Here is a 22,586-nt window from a genome sequence, read left to right on the forward strand (position 1 = left end):
CATCAACTAAAACTGATCAACCTTTCACATACTGGATGAGAAGCAAAATGAAGGAAACAGGCTGAAGAGAGAAAGGGATGGTGTCTTTTAGAATTAAGAATCTTAAGAGACTGTTTTGAATGCAAAACTTTCAAATCCAGAACATTTTTAAGGCCTATTCTCTGTGACTACTAACTCATGCTCAAATGACATTCTACATTCAATTAACTGGGAATTATATATTGATGGAATAGATTCTTCTGTGAGTTTTGTTTGAATATTTTGACTTCTAAATATGGTTCTGCATGTAAAAATAAAATTTCAGCTTCTTTAAAGAAATCCTGAATCGTTTATAAATAAATCAAGGAGAGTCTCCACAGCATGACAGAGGCCGGATGATACTTTTGTGTATTTGGGATTGGAAAAAATAAGTCTTTGAAGAGGAATCTGCACTCCCATGTTCACTGCAGCACTAATCACAACAGCTGAAATATGGAATCAACTTGAATGTCCATCATTAGATGAATGAATACAGAAAATGGTGCTTATACACATAAGGAACTATTATTCTACCTCAAAAAAAGGAAAGAAATTGTGTCATTCAGGATTACATGGATGAACCAGAGGATATTATGTTAAGTGATACAAGCCAGACACAGAAAGACAAATATCACATCATCTTACTTATATGTGGAATCTAAAAAAGTCAAGCTTACAGAAGCAGAGTGGAATGTTCTCTTACAGAACTTGAGGCTTGAGGTGGAGAGGAAAAGGGCGATGTTGGCCAAAGGTTAAAAAGTTTCAGTTAGCAGGAAAAAGTTCAAAAGATCTGTACAATATGGCAAACATAGTTGAATCACAAGGAATTGAATATGTGAACATATCTAAGAAAGTAGATTTTAAGTGTTTGCACCACAAAAACAAGCATTTGAAGTAATGCACTTGTGAATTAGCTCGATTTAGCCATTTCTCAATGGATACATATTTCAAAAACATCACTTTGTACATGATCAATATATTCAATTTTTATTTGATGACTAAATGAATACATTAGGGATAAAAGCACTAAACAAAGAACATTCTTTTCTACCTTGTCTCCACTCCTCCCTTGATTTTCTTTTGAGTCTTTTTTAAAAATTTGAGAGAGGGTTTCACTCTGTTGCTGAGACTGGAGTGCAATCACAGCACACTGCAGCCTCGACCTCCTAGGCTCAAGCAATCCTCCCACCTCAGCCTTTCAAGTAGCTGGTACACCAGGCATACATCAGTACATCTGGCTAATTTTTCTTTTTCCTTCCTTCTTTTCTCTCTCTTTCTTTTTGAGACAGGGTCTCACTATGTTGTCCAAGCTGATCTTGAACTCCTGGCCTCAAGGGATCCTCCCACCTTGGCCTCCCAAAGTGCTGGGATTACAGGTGAGAGCCACTGTACCCAGCCTTCCCCTGATTTTCCTTGCCCAATAAATACCCTTCCATCTGATGTCTCGCTTGTTGTTGGGTCAGCTGAGGACCAGGGAGCCTCTTTGCTCTGCTGTTCTCATCAACTCTTATGTCAATGGCACCTTCCTGGTGAGAGAGTCCTTATCCCACTGCAGTCACCCCCATCTCTGCTCCATTTGCCTCTGAGGTCCTAAGGACAAAGCACTCATCCTTCATTTCCCCGATCTTCACATCCTGAATAAATCCAATGAATGCAGTGGGCTTTTGAGCCACTAGGAGGCAGAAGAGGAAAGTCCAAGCAAATGATCATTCTGAGAGCAAAAAACGTGATCCTGGTTTTGTTTGCCCCACCAAAGATCTGTCCACACCTATCAATCTGCAGTCACAACAACCATGGGATTACAGTGTTTCCAAGTGAGTATTCAATGCATCAAAACCTCATTATAAAGAAGATGACGATGAAAAACAAGACATTGTGGGTTTTTTTTTTTTTTTTCAAAGTGTCTTGGTTTTTCTTTATCTGATAATTTTTGGATTAGAGGTTGCCCTGTCTCTTCTCCAATATGTTCATTCTATTACTGTGTTATCTACAGCATGGACCCATGCCAACTCCCCAGGCTGGCTTTACCGATAACATCTGCCACCCAACCCACAAAGAGTCTTATTCTAAAGGCTCCCATTCTTTCTTCCACCTTTTGCTACTTCCTGGGTTTGAGTGCTCACACACACCATTCATCTTGTCTCAGGATTTCACTTTCTCACCCTTCTCTCATGCTTCTTTCACGTCTTTACTTTTGTTTATGTATTTCTCACTAAGTGCAATGCTTAACTTTCCTTTCTCCTCATTTAACTTTTTGCAGTGTTTTGTTTTAGTAATGCCTGGGTCCTCTTTTCAGACAGAGAGAGGGAATTCTTCCAGTCAAAGTCAGCCATTTAGAGATATCAAATCAGGGGGAATCTGAGACATTTTGGTTAGAGGAAGAGAGGAAAGGTATGCTAATGAAACCAGGAGAGTGGCATCAAGGTGTGTTGACTCTCCAAAAAGGAAATTATGCTTTCTTTTTTAGCATATATGCTTATGAAGTTTTGATTTGATATAAAAGATGTGTTCCATTTATCATTTCAAATAAAATCCTTCATAAAGCATTAAAAAAGAAAAGAAACATTGTTAGAAAAAAGAAATAAAATGGCAAATGTACCAAAAATAGAGCAACTCCTCTAACTTCCAAAGAGGAGAAGAACTTACAGGGCATTTATAAGATATCTTGACATTTTTCAGCAGATGTGCTTCAGGGAAATTATAGTGACCCATTGAATTCCCACTAATGTCAGATGCATGTCACATAAATGCAAATCCATGGAATTCGGCTGTAACTCTTGGGTAGAACGTATTAGTCCTCTCTTCTAATGATTTCCAGGCTTCTTTTGTTGAGTGGAATATTATACGGCTCACACATATCACAAAACTATAAAGGTGAGACGACTGGCTGATGTTGCAAGAATGCTTCAGAGCTCAGCCCACCCTTCCTCAATTTCAGAGGAAAACCCTACAAAGGAGACCGGAACAGGGAAAGCGAACACATTATTAGGCTGAGCGAATGCATATGGGTTAAGTCACCCAAATTATGACTACAAATGCTGTTTCTGCTATGTATGTCGGTTGCTTTTATATTAAACCATTTCTGTCTTATATTCAGCTATGCTCCAAAGCGCCTAATAGGTTTATTCAATGAATGGTCTTAAAGAGAAAGACAACTTCAGGAGACCATGATGCAACCTACCCTAAGATGACAATTTTCAGGACAGCTATAATATCTGAAAAATTGTAAGAAATGCACCAAAATGATCATTTGACTCAATTTATGCACACGAGACAGCAAGCAGGTTATGACATGGGAACTGCGGGTTGGACATCAAATTTGCTGATGAAGCACTAGTTCTACAGCACTGAAGAGTTTTGATGTGACAAATGCCATTGCTGTGGTTAATGCCACCATCACCATGAACCAAAGCAAACCAGTATTGATTGAATGGAAATCAACCAGCCTTCAAGGATCCACTCTGAGGAACTTAAAAATACACTGTAAGCATCTTATCACAATTGTGTATCTTGATCAGCAGTAAGAACTTTTTTTGCATAATGATCAAAGCTACATCTGATGCTAAAGTGATATTCAATTTCTTCACTCATTCCACGGTTTACTACTAATTCATACTTGACATTAATTAAGAAGATTCTGGATGCATTCTGAGTGGCAAGTCAGAGCTCTGGCTTCAGGTAGACCTGGGTTTCAGTCCCTGCTCTGACTGCTGGAAGGTATGATGCTATGAGTAAATCCCATCACCTCCTCATAGGTAGGACACAAGGTTAACTCCGCCAAGGGAGTTTATGAAAATTAAATGAACTAATATCCGCCAGTCACACAGAGGCACACAATGAGTTGATGTTATATAGTTGGAACTCTTTCGAAGCAACAATTAATTTCAGCATACACAAAACATGAAGTCATAGGATGACCAAAAAGGTGATAGTATCATGTGAGCTAAATGGAAATACATATTTAAATGGAGGCAGATGAAATCCAGTACAGGTGCAGACTTGCACTTGGAGACAATTGGAAGGGGGAAGGTAAGAATAAGTTCCAGGTGTTTCCATCAAAAATTACGAGCAAGATGCATTCTCTTTTACATTGAAGGTTGTTGGACTATCATGAATGAGAAAAAAAAAAAAAAAAAAAAAAAAACCAGATTTGGGAGAACTCAAGTTATAGTAAAGTAAGGGGCTAAGATGGAGAGAAGAGTATTTACTGATTGAGTAATAGCCTTACAAGAATTCAGATTTATCAGATTATCCTCTGCAGTTTCTGTCTGGAGGTGATTGTTCTGAAAGTTTATTACCTGGATTAATGTCTAATCTTCTTAGGGGTAAATGATATGTATGGATGTTGTGAGGTGAAAGGGTGATAGCGCATAGGTACTCAAGTGGGTAGGTGAGACCAGGCAAAGGCCCGGCATGTACAGCTCAGCAAGGATTTTGCTGGCTTCTGAGCAGATAGGAACACCATACACCCTGGGAATGACTAAGCAGGGAGGTACTGGTGAACTTCAGCTTTTCCAAATTCTTGAATATACATGTCAGAGATGTTTGAACCATCTTGAATAGGAGCTGGGTAACGTAAGGCTGGGACCTACTGGGCTGCATTCCCAGGAGGTTAGGCATTCTTAGTCACAGGATGAGCTAGGAGGTCAGCACAAGATACAGGGCACAAAGACCTTGTTGATAAAAGGATTCGGTAAAAAAGCCAGCCAAAACCCACCAAAATCAAGATGGCAACTAGAGTGATATCTGGTCGTCCTCACTACTCATTATACGCTAATTATAATGCATTAGCATGCTAAAAGACCCTCCCACAAGCACCATGACAGTTTACAAATGCCATGACAATGTCAGGAAGTTACCCTATATGGTCTAAAAGGGGGAGGAACCCTTTTTAGGAGTTGCCACCCCTTTCCTGGAAATCTCATGAATAATCAACCCCTTGTTTAGCATATAATCAAGAAATAATCATAAAAATAGCCAACCAGCAGCCCTCGGGGCTGCCCTGCTTATGGAGCAGTCATTCTTTATTCCTTTACTTTCCTAATAAACTTACTTTCACTTTACAGATTTGCCTCCAATTCTTTCTTGCACAAGACCCAAGAACCCTCTCTTAGGGTCTGGATTAGGATCCCTTTCTGGTAACATATACGCCTTTCTAGTGACAAGGGTGTACAACAGAACACATAAGAAATCTGTTTACAGAAGTGCAGCTTCTTTAAAAACAAACTGAACACCAATTCAATCAGAAGACATTTCATGTAGATATAAATAATTACTTTATAGCTATGATGATACGTCTCAGTTTGCCTGGAACAATCCCATTTTATTGATAGCACATGAGCAACTGTCAAACATGTCCTGGATTGGATCATAAATTGCATGGCCAATGGCTAACAAGACTGTATAGCACACTTCTGATTATTAAAAAAATAGCAAACATAATGATCTTCTGATTTATTTCATATCTAGGAGTGTCTTGTAATGATTTTTTTAAATTAACATGGTTCAGTCTGGATGCCAATATTTGATAGATATTAGCCATTACAGATTGGGTCAGCTACAATTCTTACTGTGGATAAACAGTAGTATTAATACAATGTGTAATGATATTAATAACACTAGAAATTGTAGTGTGACTGGGTATAATGGTTGCTGCTGAGAGCCTATGAAACTTCATCTACATGAGTCCATTAAACCTTTTTTAAAAGGTTATTTTTGGGCCGGGTACAGTGGCTCACGCCTGTAATCCCAGCAATTTGGGGGGCCGAGGCGGGTGGATCTCCTCAGGTCAGGAGTTCGAGACCAGCCTGACCAAATGGCAAAACCCTGTCTCTACTAAAAATACGAAAATTAGCGGGACGTGGTGGCGGGCGCCTGTAATCCCAGCTACTGTGGAGGCTGAGGCAGGAGAATCGCTTGGACCCAGGAGGTGGAGATTGCAGTGAGCCAAGATCGTGCCACTGCACTCCAGCCTGGGCAATAAGAGCAAGACTCCATCTCAAAAAAATAAATAAATAAATAAGTTTTTTTTATTGACAAGTAATTGTACAGATTATATATTAATGAGGTATTTTGAACCATGGAACTTTTATACTGTACAACAACCTTGCAAGGGAGAGACCACTGCCAGTACTACACCTAAGGAAAGAGTCTCAGGAAACGCTAGCTGACTTTCTCACGGTGGAGGTAGAGGAAAGATGTTAGCTCCTGTCTGTCTCCAGCTGCAATCTACATTCTTTCCAAAGCCAGCATTCCGCTTCTATTATGGGCATGTTTCATCTTTTTAATCCTCTCTTTTGGGTAACAGAAAATAGCATTTGTTATTCCATAAAAAAAAAAATCTTAAAACAATATTTTTCCATTCCTCAGGTAGGAAGATAACGTTTATGCATTTATGACTTTTTTTTTTTTTTTTTTTTTTTTTTTTTTTTTTTTTTTTTTTTTTTTTTGAGGCGGAGTCTCGCTCTGTCGCCCGGGCTGGAGTGCAGTGGCCGGATCTCAGCTCACTGCAAGCTCCGCCTCCCGGGTTTACGCCATTCTCCTGCCTCAGCCTCCCGAGTAGCTGGGACTACAGGCGCCCGCCACCTCGCCCGGCTAGTTTTTTTTGTATTTTTAGTAGAGACGGGGTTTCACCGTGTTCGCCAGGATGGTCTCGATCTCCTGACCTTGTGATCCGCCCGTCTCGGCCTCCCAAAGTGCTGGGATTACAGGCTTGAGCCACCGCGCCCGGCCGCATTTATGACTTTTATTGGAAGAAAAATAACTCAAAGAATATTTCAACCTTTTGCCTAAAATTGTATCTACTTGTATGAAATGCACTCACTGAAATGATCATTGCAGCGCCTGCTGTGTATTTTATTTGCTCATCTTTTTAAATATCTGGATGCCAAAGGTTTAAAAACATTTTTTCAAGACCGATAATAGGAATTTCCTGCAAGCAAAAAGTAAATGCCGCCTAGCCATTTTCAAGAGGACAGTAGTAAATGCAAGATCCATAATAAAAAACCAACGCAGTCACATTTTAAAGTCTCTATCGTCCTGTAAAATCAGCAAACTTGGCACATTTCATTCCATCAAATGAAAGGGGGTCTGTAGTATGCTTGGCTGTTCCACACTAGCTCATTGGAGGAATGTAAATAGACCGGCACAGAGATGCTAAATCGCTTCTTTTATTTCTTCCCCACCAATTTTACAGCTCTCTGTTATCTCATGACTTTTAAAAACTCTCCGTAACAAAAAGTAGACTTACAATTTTTCAATTAGTTTTTCTTTCCTCTAAAAAAACTGTGTATAATTTCCAGGCTAATTTGCAAAATGTGCAGTTGATTCACGAAGGGACAAAACTGATGAAAAACCATAGTGTAGAGTTGCTTGATACGACTGAGCTTTGGGGGAAAAGGAGATCAATTTCTTTTGAAATTCAATCTTATCAGACACATCAATCCATCACACATGCAACAGAATATTCTGTGATTCCAGCAAAGCAAGAATTTTCTCGATGCCCACTGCTTCCTTCAGAAAAGGATGCCCAAGCTTTCTTCCGTGTGGCCGTGCTACAGGCAGTGCACACACTGCTCCCTTTGAAGAAGGCCTGTGCAGTACCCTCACACGTACTTTACTCCTTCCACCTCTTTGTCAGAATGGACCTTTTGTAAAACATCAAGAAGCACGATTTCCTGTTTCCAACACTAGTAGTCAAAGCAACTATCCAGCGCCTCTGAAAAATATTCAGTGAAGCATGCAATTATCGCTATGCAAAGGTTCACAGACATTCTTCTGCCAAGATGTGGCTCACAGAAAACTACAAAAATTACAGGAAATAAAGCCAACGATATAATAAGTTTTTTGACACTAAAAGGTTTTTTGGTGGTGTTTATTTTCTTCAACGCAGAAACCAGTCTGGAACCTTGAGTTCTTTATCAATGTTTCAAAAGACACAACTTTAGCAACACCTGTGACTGACCTGCATTTCAAAGTAATAAATGCATTTCTCCTAGGGTTTCTTATACCACCTCTTAGGGTTTCTCAGCAGTTCACCACCTCTTAGGGCTTCTTACAGGTTAACGTTTTCACATAGGGAAAAAAAAAAACAAAACTCAGAATGAAATGAAGTCATCTGATTGAAAATAAAATATTCTTGGCAATATTTAACTATTTGAAGAAAACATTTTTAGTCATATTTCTTGTCTGACAGACCTCCTTTACTCCATTTTATTTTGTTTTTTATTTTAACTATTTTATTGTTTATTTTATTTATTTTTTATTTTTTTTTGAGAAAAATCTCGCTCCGTTGCCCAAGCTGGAGTGCAGTGGTGCTATCTCTGCTCATCGCGACCTCGGCCCCCTGGGTTCCAGAGATTCTCCTGCCTCAGCCCCCTGAGTAGCTAGGATTACAGGCACCTGCCACCAGGCTCGGTGAATCTTTGTATTTTTAGTAGAGAGTGGGTTTCACCACTTTGGCCAGGCTGTTTTCGAACTCCTGACCTCAAGTGATCTGCCTGCGTGGGCTTCCCAAAGTGCTGGGATTATAGGCGAGAGCTACCATGCCTGACCTCCATTTTATTTTGTATTTCATATTGTATCATAATCACACTGCAACCAATATACACATCTCTTTCATGGCTAACTTGTTAAAAATTTTATTTTCTACACCACTTCAATGCATTTTTGCCCAGAAAACAAATGTTTTTACATAGGCCTAGGAATATTATTTGCAAACTAACCAACACCAGGAAAGGCCATCTCAGAAGGTACTGAAATCTTACCCTGAAGATGTATAATTTTCCAACCTACAATTAAAAGAAGATGAATGATGGTCGGGCGCGGTGGCTCACACCTGTAATCCCAGCATTTGGGAGGCTGAGGCAGGCGGACCACGCGGTCAGGAGTTTGAGACCACCCTGGCCAATATGGTGAAACCTCGTGTCTATTAAAAATACAAAAATTAGCTGGGCGTGGTGGCATGAGCCTGTAGTCCCAGCTACTTGGGACGCTGAGGCAGAAGAATCACTTGAACCCGGGAGGCAGATGTTGCAGAGGTTGCAGTGAGCCGAGATCACACCACTGCACTCCAGCCTGGGCGACAGAGTGAGACTCCGTCTCCAAGAAAAAAAAAAAAAAAGAAAGAAAAGAAATGAAATACCAAAACAAGGAGGAACTAAACTTGAATTTCCATGTATTTAGCCTTTAATCACAGATCATCAATGGAACAAAAGTCAACTAACAGCTAAGTTTCCTTGCATGCAAATGCAATGGAACCAAAACAACAGATCTTCCAAAGGCTCAACATAATCAGTTAGAGAATTGGATAAAATCTTTTCCTCCACACAATATACTGATTCATAGAATGACACAACCAGAAAAGAAAGCTAAGATCTATGGCCATTCCCAACCATGATATCACCAAATATATATTCATTGTACAGGTCTATGTAGACAAACATATATTCATTGAACTCCAAGGGAGAAACATACTTTATATAAAATTTCATTTCATCTTGAAGATCCTAAAGTCTGCATTGTTTTGAGGAGGGATTCAGGTTCCACAAAATAAAATTATTGGATCAGAAATTGCAAGCTAAAAAAAAATAATAAAACAATAAAATGACCACGTTGCACGAAGGTAGTAAAAGGAGGAAACATATCTGATCACATAAAGTAAATACCGTAAAGTGGAATTAACCAGGAACTGGAATAACAGGATTCAAATCCACGAGCCCTGTCAAAATAAGAAGTGGACCTTTCATGTTTCCTGTTGTTCAGTCATTCACATGATGAAATCACTTACCTAGTATTCCCAGACGGTAGTTAATAGTGATCACGATGACATTTCCGTAGCTGGCCAAAATGCTGCCGTCAATCATGTTGCCAGTGCCCTCCATGTAAGATCCCCCATGGATATAGACCATAACCGGCTTCTTACTGTTCTGATCATGAATATCTGGAAAAAAAAGCCAAGTAAGGAAACACAATAAAGAATCACACTGACTCACCAATGCTCAATTAAGAACAAAGGAGATTCACTGATTTCCCTATTTTGACTTGAATTAAGCACATTTATTTTTATGGATGATATGACCCTTGATAAGAGTTTCTAAGGAAAATGATCAATGCTATTACGTTTTCTATTTATGGAAATGGTATTTTAAGAAGCATACAGACATTTGGCATCCTCTGCTCATGTAAGCTTCTATATATATCTAAAGCACTAAAAGAAATGGTTTTAGGTAAAGTACGCATTTCCTAAATTTGCTCAAACCCTAAAATGTGATTTAAATTGAATAAACACATGGGATCCTTGACAAAATATATTTTATCTTCTAATTAAGTATAAAAGCAACTTCAAAATTATAATTAATTTTAATATAGTTGCATCTTAATTCGCAGGTGAGTGTACAGACTCATCTTCAATGTAACAATAAAAACATAAAAGTAGTAGTGAAGCTATCAACTATCAGTAAGGGACAGATAATGACAAGAAAGCAAAATCAACAGTTAAAAACTATTAACAGAACAGAAATAAGGAAAAAAATGGAAAGATGTCCAAGCAAATGTCTTTGTTCCAGTGATTATAGTAACATACTAACATACTTAAGTGACAAAAATAAAAGAGATGTAATAAAAAATGGCAAAATAATCCGAATTATTTGAATGCTTTATATTTTCACAGGGACTATAAACTCCCATTGTGACTTGCAACCAAGGATTCCTCTTAATAATTTACTTTATTATTTAAATTAACAATGATGTAAAAACAATGATCTGTGATGACAGGAAGCTGGGGACCATCTGTAGGGCCTGCTTTGTGAAAAGTTATGATTTAATAACCTGTTTATAACATTAATCAGCCATTAGGGCTGCATTTAATCTTTAGAAGACTGACCTCACCTATAAATATTTCTGGATACAGATATGTGTGTGTGTGTGTGTGTGTGTGTGCGCGCGCGCGCGTGTGTGTGTGTACAATTTAAATATCTTTGTTACTAAAAGAAAACTCAAGTATGTATGCATATTGATTTCCAATTTTTTCTTCAATAAAGTTTTTTTTTTTCCCTCATAATTCGCAGGGACACTTTTGAGATATCGGAAAGGAATTCTGAGGATATGAATTACCATCGTTTGGACGGTGGCTCCAATTTGAATGAATTACGATCACAATTTTCCTGGGTGTACACAGAAGACATGACATACCCACTGGTCACAGTAAAGTACACAAAACAGTGTCAAGTTACCCAAGTATTTCTTTGCAGATATTTAATCCACGGCAGAAAAGTAGCTTTTATTTCTCATATTAAATTCAAATATAAAGTAAAAACCTTCTATTAATCATTTATTCATCATACACTATGGGAAATGTCTTCTGCTATATGAATAATAAATGGCTTTTCTCCTGATCCACTGCTTCTTTCTGATTCCTAATTTGCTGTTTTGGCCTCATTTCTTTTACCATTACCAGCGGTTGTCTAGTAAATTGTGGAAAAAAGGGTAAGTAGAGATTTTGAAGGGTTGCTTTAAAGTGCTCCCTTGGAAAACATGTGAGATTAACATCTCTTACCTTTCATAAAACACAGAACAAGACTCTCTTGAACTTGTGGAAGTAATAACCAGTTGTCATATTAATAATGAAAATTAGATGGCATTTTAATGGTAATAAAGATTCACTGGGAACATTGTGAAAACAGGTCCTAATTATAAAAGGGAAACGTATTAAAAAGAGAAGGCCAAACAGGATGCAAATTATAGCAGTATAAGGTATGAGACAACAAAAGTTTATTTCATTTTTATGTATTTGCTCAATGCTGATAAAATGTCAGGAATTTAGAAGCCCTTATCAAAGAAGGGGCTACCTGAAGCAGGTATAGATTTTGATCTTCCATGGCCATCAGAATTGAGATCTCTCAGAGAGCTACCTGAGGCAGTGACAGCCCTATGAGCTCAGTAAAAATAATAATATTCAAAATGTTAAGGGAAGACTGGGCATGGAAAAGGTGTTGGCAAGATTCCTTTTCTTGGAGAACAGTTGATTTATGAAGATAAGCAAGGCGGGGAGAAACTACAAGAACTGGTCAAAAGACCCTGTCATGGACGTTGGTCTTGACCAGCAAAGATAATTCAGGACTCACTTTTGGGCTTTAAATTGCCTTTCAGACAGAGACCCAAAGGTCCAGCCAGGGCCTTAATGGAGCTCCATGCATTTTGCTTCCCAGACGGGAAAAAAGTGCTTTTAGCTAATCCTATAGAGCCTTGCCAATGAAGGAGGGTTTGCTTGAGTACTTTTTTTGTTGCTTCCCCTCTTAAAAAAAAAAAAAAATCATTTCTGGTACAGAAAGGGCAGAAAAACAGCATGCAAGTTGTCTGCCTGAGTGCCTCAGACCTACCATCTTTAAAAAAAAATCCTTTCACTTCTGGTAGATAATGTGTTGAGCAATTTGGTAGCCTTAAGAAGAAACTTCACAGCAACAAAACATTTTAAGGAGAAAAACGTTTTCAAAAAAGCCGTGGTGTGAAAAGAATAGCTAGCTTTTTGTCCTTTTCCAGTTCTGAGATACTCTTATCTTTTTTTTTTTTTTTTCCTTTAAATGCTGTAAAAGGCAGTCCTGAAAGCATCAGGACTCGTTAACAACAGCATCTCGTTAAAACACTTTTTGCTGTACTTCACTGTGAGAAGATTATCAGAAATCTATGTTGGAATCAATATGTTTGTGAAGAAAAAAAAAACTGATATTTCAGCCCCACCCAAAAAAAATTATTCTAAGATGCTGCAGAGTTTTGCAGTTTATAAAAATAATTAAGAAGACCAAAGCTCCAAAGTAGTATATTAACTTACAAAATAACATTTGGAAGGAAGAAAATAGACTATACATGCATGTTTTAAAATTCCATTTTCTCTTCTTGTGACCAAGCCAAAAAAAGAAAAAACAAAAAAAATACATGGGCTTCTCTGTAAACAGTAGTTCATTACTCTTTTCATGTTTAGAAACAATGTTTATACTTCTCAGAGTGATTTGTTTCCTGTACATGGTAACTAGGATTAAAAATGACAGTGGTTTCTATACAAGAAGAAAATAATTAAAGAAGCACACCAAAGTGTACTAGTTTTAAATAAGGGGAGAAAAAACAGATTGAAATGAAAAAAAAAAGAGAGATAGATAGATATAAAATCATGCATCAGGGTCGAGCTTTGAAAAAACAAAAAATACCTTCATCTTCACCACGGTCATTACTGGTTATATCATCTGCGTTTTTCTTTGTGTTGGCTCCTGGGGTCATATTGAGAAGGAAAATAAAGGGAAAAAAGAGAATTCAAAAACAACAGGTTTGCAAAAAATTCAGAAAAGAGAGAGATGCTATCCAGTAAAAGAAAAAAAAAAGAATGTAACACAAAAAGTTGAAATCGGTTACATTTGGATTTCAAAAAAATGAGATAGGGAAATGCAAAATGCATATAAACATAAAGATGTCAAGAAGAACAAATTCAAAATGTTACTTGCAAAAAATATTAGATATCCTGTGAATATGCAGTTGGGGGTTAAAATGATGCTACTGCAAACAAAAAAAATGCTAACGTGAGTTGTTTTAAAAAAAGAGAAATTAAATTATTAGAAAAGATATTTCCCACATTCTTTAAAGAAATGCTTATGGCGTATTCAATGGTCCTCTGATTTTAACATGTTATAATTTAAATGAATTTTTGAATTGTTATCGATACATTATGGTTAGAAATTTTCATAAGCAAAAACACACAGTAAACAGGGAAGGACTTTAATCAAAATATCATAAAATTGACATTAATTTCATGCATTAAAAACCTATAAACATGCAATCTCAAAAAGTCAGAATTGTTACTAATTTAAATCACTAAGATTTACCTCTACTCTGTGTTTAGAGAAGTACTACCCATTATTCACTCTTGTTTTCTTCTATTAAAATCTACTACATGCAATAAATATTTAAGTCAGGACAAAACATTATAGACCACGTCCTATGTGTTTAAAATAGTTATTAAATATCATTTGAAAGTTAAGTCCTCTGTGTTTAAAACAGTTATTAAATATCATTTGAAGATTATGTCCTCTGTGTTTAAAATAGTTATTAAATATTATTTGAAAGTTATTGGTACTTGAATTTGTTGAAGAAAATGAAAATCGAAGTCATCTACCTTGATCACCTAAGTAAGAACTGCATAGGAATTTTAATACAGGCACAATGCAGGAAGCGGCCCTGAAGGATGGCACAAACTAGCTTATGGTCTTTCTGCACAGAGCACCATTTTGGTTTTTATACTCTCCACATTTAAATGGTGTGAACATTTAATTTTGCTTGAATTAATTAATTGGCTCCATTGCTTCCTTTTCATAGACAGATGCAGCCCATGTGTGCATATCCCACTATCAATAACTTTAACTGTGTCAATCAATTAAAACAGCCTTTGCCTTCCTGTAGGGTTAAGTGGATTAAGGCAGAGGGAAAATATTGTCATCTCCAACACTTGCAAATGAAAAACACTCTTCCGTTCTACATAACTCAGAAGAGCTTAAACATATTTTGAAACCAAGATTTGATAATGCTGTTTCCATACATCGAACAAAAGTTAAATAATGTCCATTTCATGGGGGCTTAATACCCTTTAAAACCAGACCTGGGTGGGTGTGTGGTTGTGATAGCCTTGCTGATTCACTTTCTATCTTTATAAGACTCGCCTTTTCTAGGCTTTTCACATAAATAAACTCATATAATATATGGTATTTTGTGTCTGGCTCCTTTTACTTAGCATGATGTTTTCAATGTCCTTCCATACTGTAGCATGAATCAATACTTCATTCCTTTTTTTTTTGAGACGGAGTCTCGCTCTGTCACCCAGGCTGAAGTGCAGTGGCCAGATCTCAGCTCACTGCAAGCTCCGCCTCCCGGGTTTACGCCATTCTCCTGCCTCAGCCTCCCGAGTAGCTGGGACTACAGGCGCCCGCCACCTCACCTGGATAGTTTTTGGTATTTTTAGTAGAGACAGGGTTTCACCGTGTTAGCCAGTATGGTCTCGATCTCCTGACCTCGTGATCCACCCGCCTCGGCCTCCCAAAGTGCTGGGATTACAGGCTTGAGCCACCGCGCCCAGCCTACTTCATTCCTTTTTATGGCTAAATTATTTTCCATTGTATGGGCATACCACATTTTAAAAATCCATTTATTTGTTGAGTGACATTTGGTTTATTTCTACTTGTTGATTATTACTAATAAAGCTGCTATGAACATTTATTTGTGTACTATTTTTTGCACGGATATATGTTTTCATCTCTATTGCAAAGATACGTAGGGGTGAAATTGCTGTTTCATAAGGCAAATTTATGCTTAATGTTTTAATAAACTGACAGACTATTTTCCAAATCAGCTGCAATACTTGGCATTCTCACCAACGGTGGTATAAAGGGTCTCCATTTCTCTATTACCTAGCCAAAACTTGCTAATATGTTTTTTTGTTATAACCATACTAATGGATGTCTCATTGTAGGGTTTTTTTTTTTTTGTCTTTTTTTTTCAAAGTCTTGCTCTGTTGCCCAGGTTGGAGTGCAGTGGCACGATCTCGGCTCACGACAACCTCCACCTCCTGGGTTTCAGCAATTCTCATGCCACACCTTCTTGAGTAGCTGGGACTATAGGTGTGCACCACTATTCCTGACTAATTTTTGTATTTTTAGAAGACATGGGTCTTGCCCTGTTGGCCAAGTTGGTCTTGAACTCCTGGCCTCAAGCAATCCATTCACCTTGGCCTCCTAAAGTGCTGGGATTACAGCCATGAGCCACTGCACCTGGCCTCATTGTAGTTTTCATTTGCATTTAGCTAATGTCTAGTAACTAATGATGTTAAATATCTTCTCATGTACACTCTCTTTGCAGAAATGTCTATTAATTTTTGCCTATTAAAAATAATTTCTTTCCTTCGTATTATTGAATAGTAAGTGGTTTGTTTAAGTATTTTCTAGATAAAAGTCTTTTATCAGGAATATGGTTGGTAAATCTCCTTTCCCAGTTTATGGCTTGTCTTTTGGTTTTCTCAACAAATAGCACTTTATGTTCTCAATGGTGCCTTTTGAAGTGTAAAAGTTTTTAATTTTGATGAGTTTCACTTGATCAGTTCTTTTCTTTTAAGGGTTGTACTTCTGAGGTCATATTTATGAAATCTTTCCCAATCCATGGCCCTGAAGACCTTCTCCTGTGTTTCCTAAAAGTTGCCTAAGTTTCCTAAAAGTTTAAGAGTTTTCATTCTTACATTTTCATCTGCCATTCATTTTGAGTCAATTTGGGGGTACAATAAGAGGTAAGAGTTGAAATTCATCTTTTTACATATGAATATCCAATTGTCTCAGCACCATTTATTGAAAAGACTATCCTTGCCAACTTTAATTGTTTTGACACCATTGTTAAAAAATCTACTGACTACAAATTGAAGGATTTATTTCTAAGCCTTTATAATTGATGCTTGAACAACACAGGTCTGAACTGTGCAGATCCACTTACATGTGGATTTTTTCTGCCTCTGCCATCCCTGAGACTGCAAGAACAACCTCTCCTCTCCCTCCTCCTCCTCAGCCTATTCAACCTGAAGATGAGGATAAAGACCTTTAAGAAGATCCACTTCCATTTAATGAGTGGTAAATATATGTTCTCTTCCTTATGATTTTCTTAATGGTGCTTTCTTTTCTCTTAGTTTATTGTGAGAATACAGTGTATTGTATATATAACATATAAAAGATGTGATAAGTAGCTGTTTATGTTATTGGTAAGGTTTCCAGTCAACAGTAGACTATTAGTTGTTAAGTACTGGTGGGGGGTAAAAAGTTTTAAGTGAATTTTCGAATGTGCAGGGGTTCTAACCTTCGTGTTGTTCAAGGACCAACTGTAATTAATTATATTTCATTGGTCTAAATTTATACCCATGTGAGTTGCCTGCTATCTTGATTACTATAGCTTTACAGTACCTTTTAAAATAGAGAAATGGAAGCTCTCCAACTTTCTTCCCCTTTTCCAAGGTCTTTTTGATAGCTCTAGATCCTATGACTCTCCATGAAAATTTCCAAATCAGCTTGTTAGTTGCAACAAAAATTCCTGCTGAGATTTCGATAGAAAATACTCGCCAAATCCCAATTTTAAGTGAATCTTATATATCAGAGCTTGACCCAGAAACATAATTAAATACTGTCTTTCCTGTTCTACGTATATTTAATTTGTTTATCATTTCATTCATTTTAAATAAACTGCTGCTCTATTTGTCCATGTAAATATAACTAATTAAATGCCTTTAAAACAAACCAAGTTCTCTTGAGTATCTAGTTTAGACACAACCATGGACTATGTAAATACACGTATTAGAAGATTCATAAAAACAATTTGTCTAGAGTTTATTCAAGAATAAACCCAGCTTGGGTTTGGTGCACGCGTACACACACACACACACACACACACACACACACAGCCCAAATAAAACCTAGGTAGGCTATGAGTTTCCTTTCTCTTCTCTATGTCTACCCTTCCTCAAAATTCCAGAATAATATTCCTTTTCATACAACAATAAGCATCTCTTTAAAACCTCTGTGCAGAACTGGCTTTAAATATTAAAGAGAAAATTTAAATACTCCAAGCAAAAGTACAACCATTCTATTATTAAAATTTAAATATCATTTTATAAATAAAATATCTCAATGTCCCTAATCCTGAAGAATAATCCAGCTTTTTTTAACCTATTCCTCTGATGTTCCCATTTCGTGCTTTATATGTTATTTTCAAAAGTCAGTCTATTTAAAATAGCACTTTATGTTATGAATGTAAGAGAAATACTTTGTAAAGAATTTGGAAAATGATAAGGGCACAGTGGCTCATGCCTGTAATCCCAACACTTTGGGACATCGAGGTGGGCGGAGGTCAGGAGTTCCAGACCAGACTGACCAACACGGTGAAACCTCCTCTCTACAAAAATTACAAAAAATTAGCCAGACATGGTGGTGCATGCCTGTAGTCCCAGCTATTCAGGAGACTGAGGTGGCAGGATCACCTGAGCCTGGGAGGCGGAGCTTGCAGTAAGCTGAGATCGCCCTGCCGCACTCCAGCCTCGGTGAAACAGTCAGACCTTATCACAAAACAAAACCTGGAAAATGAAGGCTATTGTCAAAGTGAAAATTAACATCAAAGGAAAACATCACAGTCACATATACTGCTGTTAACATTACAAGTTGGAAAAATAATTTAAATCTGTTTTTTAATATATATTATTGCCACTTACATATCTAAATCATCATAGAAAGTCAATAGATACAAACGTGATCTTGTTATCTAAGCAAGAATATAAGGAAATAATAGAACCAAAAGAACCTTCAGCATTATTGTTCTTCATGAAATATTATATTAAACTGTATTAGTAGTTCATATTTTACTGCATATTCTTTTTCTTTTAAGTGGGCAAGGTTAATTTTCAACTTAGTCTTGTTATCTTAAGTAGAGAAAGAGCCTTTTTAAGCTAAGTACATTATTTCCATACAGGGAAAGTTGCATACAGTGTGGGGGGAGGGGGCCTGGGGAAATAAATGCTTTCTTGGCTATCACAGATGTGGATGAGATTGATTATTTTGTCACTTGGCCATAGAGGAATATGAGCTTAATCTTCTAACCCAATGCAATATTCCCAGCTCTCTGCAGCAAGGAAGTGACTGGCATGTCCTCACAGACTGCCCATGACACATGGGTTTATTCGCTCATAAGTCCATTCCTTCTACAAATATGTATTGACCCTTTTAACATGCAGTCCTGACCAAGAGAGGTAATGCCATGCAGTCCTGGCTAAAAAAGGTAATGACACACCCACACTGAAGAAGGAGATGAACATCAGAGACAGACATGCACACAGATAATTCCAATGGGGCAGGAAAATCCATGCATGAATTTAGGATCCTCTGCTGTTCCTGGTCGGAGAGTCTGGGGATAGAGGGGTGGCTGGTGAGGAACTGGGTTAGGGCTTCTAAATATGCACAGAAGAGCTGGGGCCAGGAATACATTTATGGGAGCAAAGAAAACAGGTTGCTCTGAGCAAAAGCATGGGTTGAAGGGTGAGGGCACAGAAGGGACAAGAATAGCCCCAGAAAGATGAGAAGAACAGATACACAACCTGGACACCTCCTCTTTCCTCCATACACCTGGAGAACAGACTCTAGCTAGGGAAAATATTCCATGCATACATTTGAAATATACTTGAACCTCCACTTGAATAGCACTACCACAGTGAATTTGAAAGATGACCTTCAGATGATTTTCAGATTGGATCATTTACCAATGGGCTTCACCCAATGTATCTGCACCTTGAAGAATTGGTTAGCAACAGAAAAGTTCAGTTTCTGCATTTGAAAGAACTGCCATAGCTGACCTATGGCTTCTTTTTTCTTTTTCTGAAATCAGAACACCTGAACAGGACCTAACTTCACTCTTAACGGAAATATGTATAAGATAGGAGGCTCATTTTATGGAGCCTTCAGCAAAAGGCTTTTTTCCAGAAAGCAGCATTCAAAAAGATATTTCTTGTATTATAAGCCCTGGCAGAAAAGGTTGGTAACAACGTGTCATGCATACTGAAGGTCATCCTTTTGTGATGTGGGAAGAAGCTTTTGGTGGCCAGGAAGGCTTAGAAAGGAGAACATCTGGAGGCTGAGTACCTGAAAATTAATTTCTTTAAAATCATCAGCAGAATCACACTTTGAAAAATTTTGAAAAGACATCTGCCAGTTTGAAGACCCCAGCTCCAGGGCACATAACTACTAGATAGACAATTGTTGACTTAGAGGGTGTAGTCAATTGACAGGCAAAAGATTCCCACTTCTACAGTCCTCCCCGTGAATTTACTAATCCTCATACATAGAGATAGAGTCTGTATTTTCACCCCTTGAATCTTGAATGGCTTTATGACTACATTTTTTCAAAAGAAAAAATATAATGATGTGCTATTTCCAAGACTGGGACTCAAATCCCCTGTACCTATTCTTACTCTCTTGAGACTGCCACTGCCCTGTGAAAAATTCAGACTAGTGGGTTGGAGAACAAGAGATCTCATAGAGAAGAACCCACTGATCCCAACCTAGGCAAAATTACCTCCAGCAAACCCCCAATTACCTAAGAGAACTCACTCCAAATCAACAATGCGTACACATGAATGAGCCCAGCCAAGACCAAAATAAATTTCCAGCTAACAAGATGCAGAGGCTCATAAGCAGTAATAAGAGCTTATTGTCTTAAGGCATTGACTTTTAGAGTCCTTTGTTATGCAGCAGTAGCTAACTGATACATAGGGTAATACTAATTTTATCTTCAGTAGATACTGGCATATTTCTTTCCAAACAAGTTGTATTATGCTATATACCCAGTAGCAGGTAAGAAAATTTCCTGGTCCTTACCCTGTTGCCAACACTTGACATTATCAGACAATATATTTGCCACTTTAATGAGTATAAAATATTAACAGTTTATATTTCAATTTGCATTTTTCTTAAGACTAGTACAGATGCATTTCTATATTCTCATTCTAAATTCCCATCATGAATAGCAAGCCAATTTTTGACTGGCTAAATGTCTGTTATTGATTGGTAGGAAATCTTTATATTCATGGATGCTGGCCTCTTTTCGAGTATGTAAAAGCAAACATTTAACAGTGCATAGCAGTGCTGCATATGGTTATAAGGGCTTTATGTACATTGAATATGCATTTTGTTTGTTTGTTTTTTAGAGACAGTCTTGCTCTGTCACACAGGCTGGAGTGCAGTCACACAACTGTAGCTTACTGCAGCCTCCAACTCAAGGGCTCCAGTGATTCTTCCACCTCAGCCTCCCAAGTAGCTGGGACTACAGGCGTGCACCACCACACCTGGTTAATTTTTTTATATTTCTTGTAGAGATAGAGTCTCACTATGTTGTCCAGGCTAGTCTTGAACTCTTGGCCTCCAGCAAGTCTCCCACATCAGCCTCCCAAAGTGCTGTATTACAGGCGTGAGCCACTGCGTCCAGCTCTGAATATGCATTTTTCATAAATACCTTATGAGATGTGTAACTAATATCATTCTATAGCTGAGGAAAATTAGGTATATAGATATTAAATAATTTGCCCAAGTTTACACAGTTGATAACTGGTGATATCTAGTCTGTTGTCTTTAACCATTTTATTGATTTTTAATTATCTAAAGTAATGCTTTAGAATGCATATTATAATTTATCACTATTTTCTCTATAATTTCTGCTTTTTTTAAAAAAAGGATTATTTAATCCAGAAACATAAAGACATTTTATTTGCTTACATATTCTCCTAACAGTTTTAAGGTTTTATTTCATATCTGGGTCATAACTCACCTAGAATTTATTTATCTGGATGCTAGAGGAGAGATTATTTTAATTATTTCCTTAGATAACAGTTCCATTTTCAGCTACATAGGTATTACAGCTCTTTACTTACATGCCAAGTTTTATATCTGCTAGATTCTGTTTCTGTCTACCTTGTTCTATTCTATTTTTCTATATACCTAGCCTGTCTTATCTGGTTTATAGATAGATGATAGATAGATAGATAGATAGATAGATAGATAGATAGATAGATAGATAGATATGATAGATATTATTGCTTAACTGAGATATAATTAATATACCATACACACCACCGTGTCCAAGTATGCAATCCAATGGTTTTTAATATATTCATGGATCTGTGCAATAATCAACAATATCTAATGGCAGAACATTTTCATGATCCCCCCCCCCAAAATATGGTACCATTTAGTGGCCACTCTCAGCCCCTGGAAACTACCCATTCATTTGTGTCTTTCTGGATTTGCTTATCTGGACATTCTGGATGTGGAGGGTGACACACTGTCCTTATTCTTAGCTTTCATTATAAGAGGACTTGAACACATCTACATGCAACCCTGACAAGCTTCCATGAAGAGTCTATGCTAGCCTGTTAGAGGATTATATTCCACATGGAGCACTGTCAAGCACCCTGTTAAGATAGTGCTTGGCCAATGAGCACCCAACAGACCTGGAAGCTGACTCTAGACTGAAGAGCCTCCCAGCTGAGCACAGCCCAGATGTCCAGCCAAGAATCATAACCTAAATAGAGGCTGTTTGAGATACTTAGCTTTGAGATGGTTCCTTATGCAGCAAAAGCTAACTGATACACTACCAGGAACATGGCTTAACTCATTTCATCATCAGGTTTCCTTTAGAACTTTTGGGCATTCTGCTGTTTCCCCCATCTGCAAAGCCCATATTCTCCTGGAAGACTCATTTTTACTGATTGGCTTAAATTCCATTTCCTCAGAAAGGCATTCCCTGTTCATCCCAACTTTCGATTCATAAATGAACTTGAGTTCCTCAATTATTCACTGTTGTTGGCATTTTTCTTCACAAAATGAATTGTAATGTGTAACATGATACCTTGTTAAATAAGGTCTCCCTGTTAGATTGTTAGCAACAACAAAAAGGTGTTACCTGTGATTTTTCAACACCATATTCCTTAATTTGCAATGACTACCAAAATATTCAGCACATAT

General features: G+C 37.5%; 1 protein-coding gene across 1 annotated transcript in view; it reads right to left on the reverse strand.

Annotated features, from left to right (window-relative positions):
* Positions 1-22,586, reverse strand: part of NLGN4X (neuroligin 4 X-linked) — a 347,106-nt gene that overhangs the window by 135,635 nt on the left and 188,885 nt on the right. The window contains exon 3 of the mRNA XM_010381016.2: positions 9,806-9,958. Coding sequence (XP_010379318.1) covers positions 9,806-9,958 — 153 coding nt within the window. The remainder of the gene's footprint in view (positions 1-9,805; positions 9,959-22,586) is intronic.

This window comes from Rhinopithecus roxellana, chromosome 7, assembly GCF_007565055.1.
Source record: "Rhinopithecus roxellana isolate Shanxi Qingling chromosome 7, ASM756505v1, whole genome shotgun sequence".
NCBI lineage: Eukaryota > Metazoa > Chordata > Mammalia > Primates > Cercopithecidae > Rhinopithecus > Rhinopithecus roxellana.